We start from the raw sequence: 13,995 nt of genomic DNA, 5'->3' as shown, positions 1-13,995 counted from the left end.
AACCTCGTCCTAGCAGCTGCGACAAATTTTCGCATTCACAACCCGAAATCCGAAGCTCAAGCCCCAAAGGCAGGGCGTCGACTGCCTGGACCCTAAGATGAGGAGTCATTTGGTCCAGGTTGAGCGGAGGCCTGTGCACAGTGTGATCCTATCCCTAGCCTGCAAAGCGGTGTGCAAAGCTGGTCACGCCGCCAGATGAAACAAGCACACAAGTCAAGTGCGGGCGGGTCAATAGCAAGATGGTCTTGAAGTGTGTCGTGTGCCTCGAAAAGAAAGCACGGACCGCGCGCGCACACACACTCAAAAACTCCACCTTCCTTTAGTCCAACTTCTTCCCTCTCAACTTCTTGCAGCCTCTGCTCGATGAAGAGGTCGAGGGACTCTTCGCCCGCACCAACGAATCAACTCAAACCTTCAACAAAAGATACCGATCTTTCAAACGGACTCACTAGCAGCGACACACCCGACATGGCCACGGCTTGCCCCCATCTCTCGGCGGCTTTTTCAACGCTGTCGCCACCGAGGCCGAGCCAGCAGGTCCACCGAGAAGAGTGCACGCAGTGCTTTGACAACCAGGATGGACCCGAGGGAATCAACGTCTGCCTCTCTTGCTTCAACGGAGGATGCCTGGCCAACGAAGATCGCAACCACGCTGCGTTGCACCACTCAAAGACGGGCCATAACCTCGTCGTCAACATCAAGAGGGTGCCCAAGCCGAGGGCACCTGGCCAGGAGGACATGCCGTCAGAGCCCAAGAAGCTCGCTATTGCTGCTGAGACGGAAGCGGACAAGTACGACTTTATCACGACACCAAAGTGCCTCGCATGTCAGGGCAAGGAGCTGCCCAGGACAGACAAGGTGAGGGGAGAAGCAACAAAACTGGTGCGCCCAGCAAGTGTCACGAGACTGACGATAACTGCCATCACTCCTCCCGCAGCTCGAAGAGGTCATAGGCGGCGTAATGAAGGCTCTGTCTTCTGCTCAACAATCAGAAGTCAAGGCATGGGAGGAGGAGATTGTGCCGTGCAACCACACACGCGAGCTCAAGCAGCTGGGTGAACCGACGAAGCTCGAGCTGAGCGAGCTGGCCAAGTGCAAGAAATGCGACCTCAACAGCAATCTGTGGCTCTGCCTGACGTGAGTTGTCATCCTTGCTTGTTCTGCTGTGTGCCCCGCTCACGGTCTATTTTCTTCACTCCACCAGCTGCGGAAACCTGGGATGCGGTCGGGCTCAGTTTGGAGGCGTGGGTGGCAATAGCCACGGCCTGACGCACTTTGAGGAGACAGGCCATCCCATCAGCGTCAAGCAAGGCACCATCACCGCCGAAGGCACGGCCGACATCTACTGCTACGCCTGCAACGACGCCAGAATCGATCCGGAGCTGGCGAGCCACCTCAAACACTTTGGCATGAACGTCATGGACCTGTCCAAGACCGAAAAGAGCATGACGGAGCTCCAGCTCGAGCAGAATCTCAAGTTTGACTTCAACATGACAGGCGACGATGGAAAGGAACTCGAGCCCGTCTATGGTCCTGGGCTGACGGGCCTACGCAACTTGGGAAACAGCTGCTACATGGCTTCGGTGCTCCAGGCCCTCTTCTCACTGCCCAGCTTCCAGTCGCGCTACTTCCAAGCATACCGACCCCATACGATGGCGTGCACCAACCCGCTCCCTGCCAGCTGCTTCGAGTGTCAGATGACCAAGATGGCAGATGGCCTCCTCTCTGGCCGCTACTCGGTGCCCAGAAGACGGCCAGACGGCAATGAATCGTCTGAAGGGCCCATCTTCCAAGAGGGCATCCGGCCGAGCATGTTCATGGCCCTCGTGGGCAAAGGCCATGAAGAGTTCAGCACGATGCGCCAGCAGGATGCAGATGAATTTCTCAAACATCTCATCTCGTTCATCCAGCGCGAGAACCGCAAGATGGACAACAATGCGGCGGTGGGTGCACCGACGTCTGATCCTACGAAGAGCCTCGGCTTCGCATTGCAACAACGGCTACAGTGCACAGAGTGCAAAAAGGTGCGGTATACGGTCGAGCCGCAAGACGCCGGCCTCAGCTTGCCTGTGCCTCTCCGTATCAAGGCGAAGAAGGTAGACGCACAGCAGGGCGACGGTGATGCCAAGCAAAAGGCGCCGGCGGAAGGCGTTCACGCTGAGCAGGACACAAAGGCCAACGCGGCAGACGAGGTCGAGTACGAGGATGTTGACCTGCGCGAGTGTCTTGACATCTTTACGGCGCCCGAGTCGCTCGAGTACAAATGTCCTTCGTGCAACAAGAATGTCATTGCGACCAAGCAAACGCTCTTTGCGACGTTTCCCGACGTCCTTGCGATACAGGTCCGACGCTTTCAGCTCGTCAACTGGGTGCCTCAAAAGGTCAACGTGCCCATCCTTGTTCCTGTCATTGGGCAGGACCTCTCGCTGGACCGGTACCTCGGCACAGGAAAGAGGGAAGACGAAGAGGAGCTGCCCGACACGAGCCCAGACGAGGGACAAGGGCATGCAAGCAAGAGTGTGGAATTCGATGCGGGCGCCATGTCCCAGCTCACGGCCATGGGCTTCCCTGAGGTTCGCTGTCAGCGCGCGCTCCTTGCCACGGGCAATACGGGCGACGCAGAGGCAGCCATGAACTGGCTCTTTGCCCACATGGAAGACCCAGACATTGACGATCCAATTGATCTTGCTCAAGCCGCGTCCGCGGCCTCGGGTTCTGGACAGGCTGCAGGCCCGGACACATCGATGCTGGAGGAGATGGGCTTCACCAAGGCGCAAGCGAACAAGGCCCTGCGGCTGAACTCGAACAACGCCGAGATGGCTGTTGCGTGGCTGTTTGAGAACGCAGACGATCAGGGAGACGTCGACGGTCCAGCGCCCACGGCCGCTGACAACGAGGCCGGTCCGTCTGCTGAACAGCAGCAAGCCGTCGTGCCTGGCTCGGCAGACCTGCCGGCAACATACAAGCTCAACGCCTTCATCTCGCACAAGGGACCTAGCGTCCACAGTGGACACTATGTAGCCCACGTCCGGAAGACCGGTGTCGTGGGAAAAGACAACGCAAACGAGGACGGGGATGATCAAGAGGGCTGGATCTTCTTCAAGTGAGTGAGACTGGCTCACCCGCTCTTCCTCTACGGTGGCGAATTGCGATGCTTTCGAGTGCTGACATTGTTCGGAAAAGCGACGAGAAGGTCGTCAAGGCACCCCTCACATCGGCGAGCGCCTCGGATCCACAGTCTGACGTTGGCGTTCGCGGCCTTTCGAAGCTGTGAGTCACAATGCTCTTATCCGCCCTTCCTCATCTCGATCGCCCAACTGACATGTCCTGTGTCCAAAGCGCATACGAATACATCTTCGAGCGGAGATAAGGCAGACAGGCACACAACCAGGAAATCAAATGTGTACTCTTTGACTTGACGTCGAGAAAGAAGAGAAAGTGATAAGAGGGATAGAGGAGAGGAGAGGGAAAGAAAAGGTAAGGAGAGGACTAGAGAGAAATAGGTCATCAACGAAGCCAGAGCCAGAGTCAAGAGAAGAGATTGAAGACATAACGAGAGAGATGAGGAGGAAGTGAATAATCGTCGACCAAAGTTCTGGGCCTGGGCACGCCGAGATTGGAGTTGTAGCGAAGGACATCGGGGAGTGGAGCGGAATGGACAAGAAACGATAGCAAAGACGAGAGAAGGTGGGACAAGTGATCATGGGCCGAAAACGAAAAAAAAAAAGAGAAAGTCGGAAACTAGGGGTGGGGGGTATACCTGGCGCACCAAGCTGGGGAGCAGTCGAGACTCGTCAAAGCTGCTCGCCAGCAGTGATCCACTCGGTCACGCATGTCTTCTATGCCTCGCCTCTCGATAAATGTCGTCGTTCGTCGTCGTGTCGAAAAAGTAGAAATGAGTGTGCGCTCTCGTTTGTTTGGTCGTCTTGAGCCAGATCAAGAGAGCCGTATGCTGATTGTTCCCCGATTGTCCGAGACTGGCGGCCACCTATACGACGATACCAGATCGCCGGCCTGCCGCCGTCGTATTTACATGTCCCTACTCTGCTCAAACGTACTCGGGCGCCTCGGTCCCCTGCCATTCGCGTCCCTCGTGATCCGCCCCTCTTTTCTGCCTTTTATCGAGATCGCTCCTTCTTAGAGGATGGCGCACTTCGACTTTTTCCGCACCACTGGAGGCTCCAGCGCTGCGACGATGGCCTGTTACAACGAGGAAAGAGGTCAATCCAGAGTACCTTGATTGAAGGAACAGAAGAACGCACCTCATCAAAGACATTCTTGAGTCCTCGCTGAGTAAGTGCCGAGCACTCGACGTACTTGACGGCACCCAGCTCTCTCGCCAAACGCTCACCAGCCTCGGAACTGACTGGTCGCTGCTTCTGCCTGGCCAGCTTCTCCGTCACAGCGGGATCGTCGCGCAGGTCAACTTGAGTTCCGACGATGAGGCAAGGTACGCCAGGGCAGTGGTGATGGACCTCGGGGAACCATTTTTCCTTGACGTTTTCAAACGAAGCTGGCGACGTGACGCTGAAGCAAACGAGGAAGACATCCGTCTGCGGGTACGACAACGGCCGTAGCCGGTCGTAATCCTCCTGACCTGTCGAGCGAGACGATTTCAAATATGAGATTCGGATCAAGAAAGTAAACTCCCGCAAGATACGCACCTGCCGTGTCAAAGAGACCCAGCGTGTAGGGATCCTCTCCGATCATGACTGTCACTGCATAGTTGTCAAAGACCTGTGTGCACCACAAGAGCTTTAGCAAGGGTCTCCACAAGATTGTCTTGGCCTAATGCAGCTCACCGTTGGGACATATTCTGAAGGAAACTTGTTTGTTGTATATGAAATGAGGAGGCAGGTCTGGAACGGAAGCCATCAATCGTCAGCAACAAAGAAAGATATACGGGTCGTTCTTGCGCTTCCCCTGTCTTTCTCACCTTGCCCACAGCACCATCGCCTACAACTACACACTTTATCGTCTGCATGCTGTCGTTTAGCGTCTCCTGCCGTGAAGGTAGCGACGGAAGGGCTCTGGGGAGTCTTGGGGGTCAGTCGTCCTAGAGGTGGTGGTGTTCGCCTAGATAGTCGAGCCCCTCGCGCGCACTTTGCAGCGCGCGCCGCCCTTTGAATTTTCCACGCGACATTCTTCGGCCGAGCCAACAGGGTTAAAGAGTCTATCCCCACCAACGGGTCACGACCGGAAGTGCAGGCCCCACGCTCAGGCCCCGCTCGCTGCGAGTTCTTCCCATTGTTGGCTCACATAAATAGAGAAAGAGAAAGGGGGGACGCAGGCTGGAAGTCGGGGAATCAGCCAAGAGGACGATCGAAAGAGCCCGCCCAATATGGAGCCTGGGGACCCGTTCTCGCTCTTCGGGGAAGGACTTAAGATATCTTTGGTTTCATGCCCTACGGTTTTCCAGGCACTATTACGTGGTGCGAAAGACCTCGAGAAGCCAACGGTAGATCATGAATGTGCTGAAGCATGGAGAGACGGAGTGCTCTCTCATGGCGTCGCTCGAGGCTGAGGCTGGTGAGATAAAATGGCTCCAAGGTGTAAGGGTTTGGAATGCGTTTCCATTCGAAAAGGACATCTTTCGAGGCCCGCGCGAAGATTCCAAGGGCATGGAAAGGGGAAAGCGTCTTGTAATGAAGAAGTGGCTAGGGGAATGAAATAATACGTCTCAGCAAGGTTGATTTGGGCGGGCTGAGAATCAAGGAAGAGTGCCTCACTTGCGTTTGCGACCGCCTGTCGAGCAGGTCGCGGCGGTGTGGCCGTTACTCTCGCGACTGGCACGTTCAGCATTTGCCTCGTGAAGGTCAATTTTGCACCAGACAAGTACCACTCACGATGACCGAACGATAAGTGAAACCAATTGGTGTCGATGTTAAGTATTGAACATGGTGGCTTGATTAGAAAGCCGCCGCAGAAGTCGGCGAGAATCTGGTTGACCACAGCAAAGTCGGATTCCTTGGGTGCGCTTGGGGACATGTCTTACCGGAGTGTATCAAAGCAGGGTGAGTGGGTGCCATGCACATGGAAGAAGACTTGTGTTGATCCCGAGCCATGCTGGTCAGCCGTCCAAGGGCGTGGCCGGTCTATGTGATCTGGTAAGCGAGGGTCAAGGTGGTATTTGGCCGCTGGCATAGTCCTCTTCGAGGCATTTACGCATGGCTCGGAAACCCAGAGAAGACTGGGCTGGAAGAGTAGCGGGCGTACAGAGGCAGAAAGTAGGAAACAGTTTGGGAGAAAAGCGGTAGCACAAATATGTCGACCATTGTAAGACTAGAGCGAAGGTGGCTGCATTCAGATGTCCGCTCGTAACATCCTGGGCGCAAGGCGCCACGCCCGAGTTGACGCCCCAGAAAGCCGAGTAAAACGTCTTTACATATCTGGTGTAGACCTAAGAACTTGAACGCCCGAGCTTGTAGAATCGGGTTCGGCGAAAGACGACATCGTTCAGTTTGTTTTTTGAGATCTTTAAGGTAAAGCAGAAGAAAGGAACACTGGCAGCGGTGATGCTGACGCTGAAATGGAAGGAGAAAAGGAAGAAGTGGAGGCGTGTTCTTCATACAGTACGACATAGGTGGTTCTACACACCACCTGATGGTCTACATGCTCACTCTCGCTGTATTCCTTGACTTTGTGCTCGCAATTCTTAAAAGAGACAACATGTGATGATTCTAAATTTGGCGGTCCCTCTCACGCAGACCAGCGCCTGTCCGCGCAACATGGCGAACTTGTTCCATCTCACTAAGCATTTCGATTAGTCTGGCACGGTGTTGACGTTACTTGTCCCGAGGCGCAACTATTGTCGCCGGCGACAAGGCGTCTACAAAATTTGAAATCGTATCTGACTGAGATCCTCACTTCGCTGATGGTTTTGTTCACGTGACCGCGGTCCGGGCTCAATCTGACTCCACTCGCGACGGCGGTTCCGGTCGTCGCCAGGTGTGTCTGACGACCCTTCTCACACTCATCGACTGGGGACGACGTCAGATCGTCGACGGCGGCTCCTTCCTTTCCACAAGCACCGAATTTTCAGTCGCCCGACACGATAGTGGAACGCCAGTCTGCCCCAGGCGCAGATATAAGTTACACTCGGCCCTGGGCGACTCGAGAGGCCGCTATCGTTCGATAGGCTGAGAGTTGTCACGACACACGCTCTCGTTCGCGCGAGCTCATCAAGTACTCGCCAATTCGATTCTACCACTCCTGAGGGGCGGCACCAACGACCATGGGACAGGCATCAGGCAAGGAGAAGGGCGATTCTAGCACCCAGACAGTCGACGGCGGCCACCTCGTGCCCCAAGGTGTCTATTCTGCCGTTCAAGATTACAATCACGACGTCGTCCAAGGTATCATCAAAGCCCGGAAGCTGGCACCATTCTACCAAGGTCTCGACGACGAAGACGCCTACTCAGAAGCTCCTTTCAATACCGAATGTCCCATTTGCTTCCTGGTGAGCCGATCTACTACTTTCCTCTACATGCTGGCTGGGGAACTTGTGGCTGACAGCTAGCGATTCACTTCTTTTAGCACTACCCCTCGCCTTTGAATCAGACTCGATGCTGTGGCCAGCCAATCTGTACGGAATGCTTTGTGCAGATCAAACGAGCTGATCCGAACCATACCAATCCACCCTCGTCCGAGCCCGCGGCATGCCCATACTGCATGGAGACGAGTTTCGGCGTTATCTACAAGGCTCCCCCGCCTGGGCTTCTCACAGGCGATATAAGACGAGAGGCAGGAACGGCAGAGGGCGCAAGTGCGGCGCGGGCTCAGGCAGAAGGGAGTGCAGAGGGAAGTGCAGCGGTTTACGGCAAGCGGCGAAAGAGTTTTGGAGCGACTGATCCAGAGGTGGTGACCATCGGTGTGTACATCCATTATGTCTCTCCCCGTTGAGCAGCGCGTAATAGCTGACACCGCTTCATAGATCTTATTCGTCCGGACTGGGAGGCGAAGCTGCAGGCAGCCCACGCAGCCATCAATAGGCGAGCCAATCGCAGGATCATTATGCGACAGGTTGGGGATCGGCTGATCCCGGTCGGCGTCAGTTCGTCAAGGCTGGGTGCTGAGCTGCCGCCGGGATCAACGACGGGTCCGGGAGGCGCCATCATCATTCAAGATGGTGCGCGATGGGGTGGCTTAGGAAGAAGTGGAACCGGCGAGGGTCGATCGACGACGCGTTCGAGGCGGGAGCTGGCTCAGCTGCTTCAGCTGGGTGGTGGAGCCGAGGTGGAAGAGATGATGATGATGGAGGCCATGAGGCTGAGCTTGCTCGAACATGAGGAGCAACAGCGACGGCAGGCTCAGGCGCAGTCGAGAGAAGAATCCTCGTCCTCGGCGAGTCCCGCAGCTGGTGGTGGTGACGTCGGAAATGCACCTGCAGACGAAGAGGCCCAGTATGCCATTGCTCCACCCACATCTTCTGCAGCACCTGCTACCGTCTCGGCACCTGCAGCCACATCTACCTTTACCGACTCGCAACTCCCTTCCTCCATGCACCCCACCCGAACATCGAGCTTGGCTGCGGGCCCTCCGTTGAGTGCACCGATCGATTTAGGCCTCTCTTCGTCAATGATGGCGGAGCTGTCCGAGCTCATCGATGGGGCTCCTTCAAGGCCTCCGGAGCCCTCTGAGCCCTCACCTTCTTCTCCTCCCTCTGCTCAGGGTCTCGAGGCAAGGCAACAACCGCCCTCATCATCTTCGATGGCCGGAGAGCCAGCCTTGCCGGCATCTGGCACCAACACGCCGATCCTATCTTCATCGCCGACGCATACACGCCAATCATCGTCGCTGGGCCAGGGTATATATGGTTCGAGCCCCTCAGCGCCTTCGACACCATCCAGAGTCGGCACTAATCCAAATAATCCCTTCCGAAGGATGGCAGGAGGCAGCAGCAACCCAGCCACGCCTCCCAATCACAGCAGACAAGGCTCTAACTTTTGATTCGGCACATACTGTTCCCCACACTCTTATTCCCTTTACAATCATTCCACGTACACATTCATTCACAATTTTTGCCATGCATTTGCCTAGATTCTCGATTTCCCCCACAATCTCATCGTCACTCATTGACCGAGCCTGCTTTTGTCTATCTTACGTTCTTGGTAGTAAAGAGAATGATCACCCGCCCCACCCTGATCTCCTTTTCACTTACAAGGTATTTTGGCTGCTGAACAAGTTTGCAGGTAATCAAAAGGCCCAACTTCAAGCATGCCAGCTTCTTTCTTGGCGGTTCATCTCAACACTTAGCTCATCTTCAGGCGCCGAATCGGCTCATTGTTCTCCCTGTCTCTGCCATGGCGCTATTTCTGGAACTGGTTCCTTGGCCTAGATTTTGGCTAGAGTGCATGTGAAGCTTAGCTTGAACGAGTGCAGATGTTGGTGTCCTGCCAACACAATGATATCTTAATGGGAGAGGGGTGCGTGACTTTCTGTGCGGTTCGGCTCGGTTCGTGCGGCCCGGCCTCCAAGCGACGACACTGGGAGGATGGAAGCCGTACACAGCCTCCGCCTCTTGCCAGCGGCCCTTTCAGGAAAACGTCACGCCTTTTCTCCTATTACTACTCGAGCCTATCCTGCGACTCGCGAGCGGTCGTCGTCGCCAAGCATGTTTTCTGAAATTGTCGTCTCTTTTTGTGGCTTGGCCCTGACGTGTTTCGCTGCCAAGCCCATTTATTATGTCGAAATCTTTTGCTCTACTCTTAGCGCCGCCAAGCAAAGGCAAAGAGAGCACAAAGCGAAGTAGTGATTTCAGCAATTCGCGCATCGTCGCCCTCTGCCCCCATTGAGGATCTTGGTTTCCTCTTATCTCTCCGACTCCTTTTTCAAATCTCGCTCACCTTGAATCTGCTTTCTTGAGTCTGGGCGGTGCAACAATAAGCATGCAAGACCGTGAAATGCTCACCCTGACTTGCTTCTCTGCAGCCTTGTTGACCGCATCCGGGCTTCCTTTTGGTTTGCCTGCCGCTGACGTGCGTGCGGATAGATTTCTGGGCAAGGTGCTAAAAAAAGACTAACTCTCCTGCATCGATACGATTCAACAACACAGGGCAGGGGCCCGGCCTTTGCTGAGCTTCGACAGCTGCCAACTTCCATCTCACGCTCTAGTAAGTACGTAGTACGTAGTGTGCTGCTGAGACGCCTCTCGGTGATCTTGCCCTATCGTAAGAGAAAGAAGGAACAGTGAAAAAAATAGAATGACTTGTGCGACCCGAGCGAGAGTAAAGTGGTTCTTGGCTCTGTAGGCGGTACGAAGAATAGCACAGCATGTCAGCAAATTTCCCTTGTCATGACATGTCCCCCTGGACGTGCATACTCTACGGCCCGAGGATAAGGACTTTTGCGGAGCGGAACGCCAAGACCTCAAGGCGGATCGTACCACCTTGTCGCTTCCGCCCAACATGTACGCGGAAGTGAGGCAAACGAATGGCAGTTCGAACCGCCGAGATGGAGGTGCAATCCTTAAAACCTCAGCTCAACTCTGGGCACATTTGAAAAGGAAAGACCCGCATTGGTGCCTGTCGTTCCTTCCAGCTTCCGTCCTTTCCTCAACGAGTGGCGACGCTGGCAGCATAGCAAAGCGATCGGTATAGCATCGCCTGGGTCAGTCGCGTCAACGCCGTTGCAATCAACTCCGACCTTATCAACTTCGGCAAAGATAAAACGCCCGTTTCCCACTTCGCACGGACTAGGAATCAACTCGCCAGTGCTCATTCCTTAGTCACCTTGCGAGAAGGGCCGAAGGTGGTTTTCGAGCTACGAGCCCCGATTAGCCCGTTCGGCGCCTACACGCCTCGACTCACGGTTACTTCACCTATCTTTACTGGGGCGTCGTTGACGGTGCTTTCGGAACGGAGCTTCCCTCACTGTGGACGCCAAGGCGGACTAGCTATCGCGCTCCGTCTTATAGGAGTTGCAACGTGTTCAGCCCATTCCTTCTAAGCCTCTCCCAACCCCTCCTTGCCCTTTCTCGGCGGTCATTACTTGGCTTTTCTCCTTCCTCTTTGACTTCACGGTCACCCACCATGACTCAAGCGGATTCAGACATGCAGCTCCCTCAGTCACCACCGCCAGCTCACATTGCCGATGATGGACGGAACCGCAACGAGCTTGCACCATCCTCTTCTGCTACCTCGTCATCCTCGTCCTCGAATGCAACGACGGCAATACATGCGCAGCACGAAATGCAGCAACCGGCTGAAGGGCAAGCACCTGGAGAAATACGGGTCATCGATTTGCCTGCAGACTTGGCTGCACATCAGGAGCAAAACCACGACTCGCCCCCGTCGTCGTCGTCGTCATCCTCGTCGTCCATCGGAGAAGACCGTATCACAGGATTCAGAGATGTCATCGAAGCAGTCGCGCTGGTATGTAAAGAGTCTGTCGCAGTAGTTCAACTTATCTCACACGGTTCTTTTTTTTTCTGTTTCAAGACATGGAGAAAGCAAAAGGATCACCTCTTCGTCTCATGGGTCCATGTTCCTTTAGGCATTATGTTCCTCCTTGTCGTCACCTGGGGTTTCCGCCTTGCCATGGATCTTGCTCCTTTTCGCTTTCCTGCGCCCGTCCTTGCGATGATGCTCTTCTTTGCGCTGCTTCTCCTGCTCGACTTTCTCTCGACGAAATTCCCGGGACAAGCTCATCAAGACACAGAAAAGACCGCGATGGATGCCACATCAACGGTCAGGAGCGCCACGAAGCGCCGACGGTTCGTCGACCCGTTCATGAAGCTTCTTGCTCCTCCATGTGACTTCTGTCTGCGAAACATGTGAGTTCAGACACTGACTTTGTTCTTGGATGGCAAAGCTGAATGGGTAAAACAAAATCCAGGTCCGTCATGTTCACGCCCAGCTTTGTTCTCATCCCGGCCCGCGAGGTTATTCCGGGCAAGGAGATTGGACTCATCGCCGCCTGGTTCACCATCTCGCAGGTGCTCGCATTCGTCTTCCCGGTCCTCTTGACCTGGGGCATAGAGTGGTGTATAGGAGTGACGAAGAGCAAACGCAAGAGCTTGCGAAGGACAGGCTCCAAAACACCGTCACAATACCATCGATCGCGCAATAACAGCGTCGCCACGCTTGCTGGAGTCGACTATGAGAAGGGCATCAGCTTCGTCGGCGGTTACAAACTCGGTGCTGTCGCAACAGGCCTGTCGGGCTTGACAGCGCACATGCTAGCACCCATTACTCACCTCACCGTCAAGCTGGACGACGACGAGATGCGGCAAATCCAAGCCACCGCCATGGAGCACGCCAGGCAGCAGGGTGATCCGGCCGTGACGAGCGACCTGGCTAAGTTTCGATGGAGCGACTTCAGGCCAATCTCGGACGTATCCACCTATGAGCACCGCTCCATGAGTCCACACCACCACGATCGGTCGAGGCCTTCCAGAAGCAGGTCGAGAAACAGCTCTCATCGGTCGCCTCGTCTGGGCAGCGCGTCGCCCTCTGGCAGCCCCATGCCCACCCCCTCGGCTGAATACAAATTTCCTGGGCCGAACACGCCCTCGGCTATTGATGCCGTTGTCGCCTCGACGGCCGATGGTTCCATGCAGCGCTCCGTCGACTCCCACCTCTCGGCGCAAGGTTCGGTGACCACGGCGAACCCTATTCCTTTGATAATCGCGCAGCCACCGGAGGCATTTGAGGAGCAGAGCCGGGGCAGAAAAAGCCGAACCACGTATGCCCAAGCTCGTGAGTCGTCGCACGAAGATGAAATTGCCGTCATCGAGGAGGTCGAGGAGGACTTGGAGAAGGTGCCAACAGCTGTCAATTCGCGTCGCCACTCGGGTCTGCTCGCTCCCGTTGAATCGCGACGCGGATCGAAGATCAGCTTCGATGTCAAGACAAAGCTGGCCCACGAGCCCGCTCCTGACTTCGGCGCAAAGGCAGCCATCGTCGATAAAGATTACGAGGAGGATGAGCAGACGAGGCGCAACAGCGAGGCCGTCCAGTCGGTCATGTCGTCGGAAGGACCAAAACCGGATGCTGTCGAGCGTCTCTCGCTCTGGCTCTCGGATTTGATAACGCCCGCCATCTACTTTGTCCTCTTCATCGTTGGCCTTCCACTCTTCTTTGTCCTCGACATCGCCCTGCCCCTTTTCCTGGCCATCAACCTTCTGACATTCATCGCCGCCATCACCATCGTTCCACCCAAGGTCAGACGGTTCCTTCACCCGATTCTCAGCTGCAGCATTGCTACGGTCCTCATCATTTGGGCTTTCGCCGCCATGAAGGGCATTGGCCTGTCGACGTGCCTCAACCGCTTCTATAGCGTTGATGCCAAGTACAACGTCCTCTGGGATCCTTCGGGCTACAAGGGTCCCATCCCAGGTGCCGGAGACGTCCTCTTCAGCACCCTCGACGCTGGCATCGTCGCTCTGGCCGTGCCCATGTATCGCTACCGCAAGGAGCTCAAGGAAAACTTCTGCCGGATGATGGTCGTGTTGATTCCCTGTGCTGCGCTTTCGCTCTTCGTCTGGCCCCTGATTGCGGCCAAGTTTGGCATGGACCGCGTGCGATCTCTGGCCTTTGCCGCGCGCTTCATGAGCACGCCCCTGGCCATCGAGCTCGCGGGCAACATCGAGGCCGACGAGTCCATCACCGTCATCCTCGTCGTCATCACGGGCATCGTCGCCGCCATTCTCAAGGATCACTTCTTCCGCCTGATGCGCGTCGACCGGGAGGACCATCTCATGATTGGCATCACGATGGGGTCCACTTCGGGTGCGATTGGCGCATCGAGCCTCATTTCCACTCCCCGCGTCATGGCTGTCGCTTCACTCGCCTTTGTCCTCTTTGGCGCCATTCTGCTGATTGCCACCGCCATTCCACCCATCGTCACGATTGTCCAGCAGCTGGCTTCCTAAGATTTCCTTACCCAAGCTCCTTTGTCTTAGTGCTCATGTACTTGTATATCTTCATCTACATATCCGACTTCCAGACTCTCTTACACATTATCTGTGAATCTTCTAGACTCTTTCAATGACTA

At 55.5% G+C, this 13,995-nt stretch overlaps 4 protein-coding genes across 4 annotated transcripts; 3 read left to right on the top strand and 1 right to left on the bottom strand.

Annotated features, from left to right (window-relative positions):
* The first annotated feature begins 313 nt into the window (after window positions 1–313).
* On the top strand, window positions 314–3,424 carry FA10DRAFT_265445 (ubiquitinyl hydrolase). The gene is made up of 5 exons (XM_025521062.1): window positions 314–858; window positions 938–1,137; window positions 1,205–3,103; window positions 3,184–3,270; window positions 3,340–3,424. Exons 1-5 carry the CDS (start codon window positions 469–471, stop codon window positions 3,368–3,370), a joined length of 2,607 nt encoding a protein of 868 aa, XP_025378796.1. The 5' UTR covers window positions 314–468; the 3' UTR covers window positions 3,371–3,424.
* A 713-nt stretch (window positions 3,425–4,137) lies between these two features.
* On the bottom strand, window positions 4,138–4,984 carry FA10DRAFT_227673 (cell division control protein 42; the record flags this gene model as incomplete). Its single annotated transcript, XM_025518720.1, has 5 exons — window positions 4,138–4,200; window positions 4,263–4,597; window positions 4,665–4,737; window positions 4,803–4,859; window positions 4,937–4,984. 5 exons carry the CDS (start codon window positions 4,982–4,984, stop codon window positions 4,138–4,140), a joined length of 576 nt encoding a protein of 191 aa, XP_025378795.1.
* A 1,959-nt stretch (window positions 4,985–6,943) lies between these two features.
* Window positions 6,944–9,161, top strand: FA10DRAFT_265443 (hypothetical protein). The gene is made up of 3 exons (XM_025521061.1): window positions 6,944–7,459; window positions 7,537–7,870; window positions 7,934–9,161. Exons 1-3 carry the CDS (start codon window positions 7,235–7,237, stop codon window positions 8,947–8,949), a joined length of 1,575 nt encoding a protein of 524 aa, XP_025378794.1. The 5' UTR covers window positions 6,944–7,234; the 3' UTR covers window positions 8,950–9,161.
* A 1,869-nt stretch (window positions 9,162–11,030) lies between these two features.
* Window positions 11,031–13,873, top strand: FA10DRAFT_258953 (hypothetical protein; the record flags this gene model as incomplete). Its single annotated transcript, XM_025519938.1, has 3 exons — window positions 11,031–11,372; window positions 11,439–11,773; window positions 11,836–13,873. The coding sequence occupies 3 exons, from the start codon at window positions 11,031–11,033 to the stop codon at window positions 13,871–13,873; spliced, it is 2,715 nt and encodes a 904-aa protein (XP_025378793.1).
* Between the last annotated feature and the right edge of the window lie 122 nt (window positions 13,874–13,995).

This window comes from Acaromyces ingoldii (genome assembly GCF_003144295.1).
Source record: "Acaromyces ingoldii strain MCA 4198 unplaced genomic scaffold FA10scaffold_2, whole genome shotgun sequence".
In the NCBI taxonomy this organism is placed as follows: domain Eukaryota; kingdom Fungi; phylum Basidiomycota; class Exobasidiomycetes; order Exobasidiales; family Cryptobasidiaceae; genus Acaromyces; species Acaromyces ingoldii.
The sequence above is the reverse complement of the archived record's forward strand: the minus strand, read 5'-3'. Positions and strand labels throughout refer to the sequence as shown.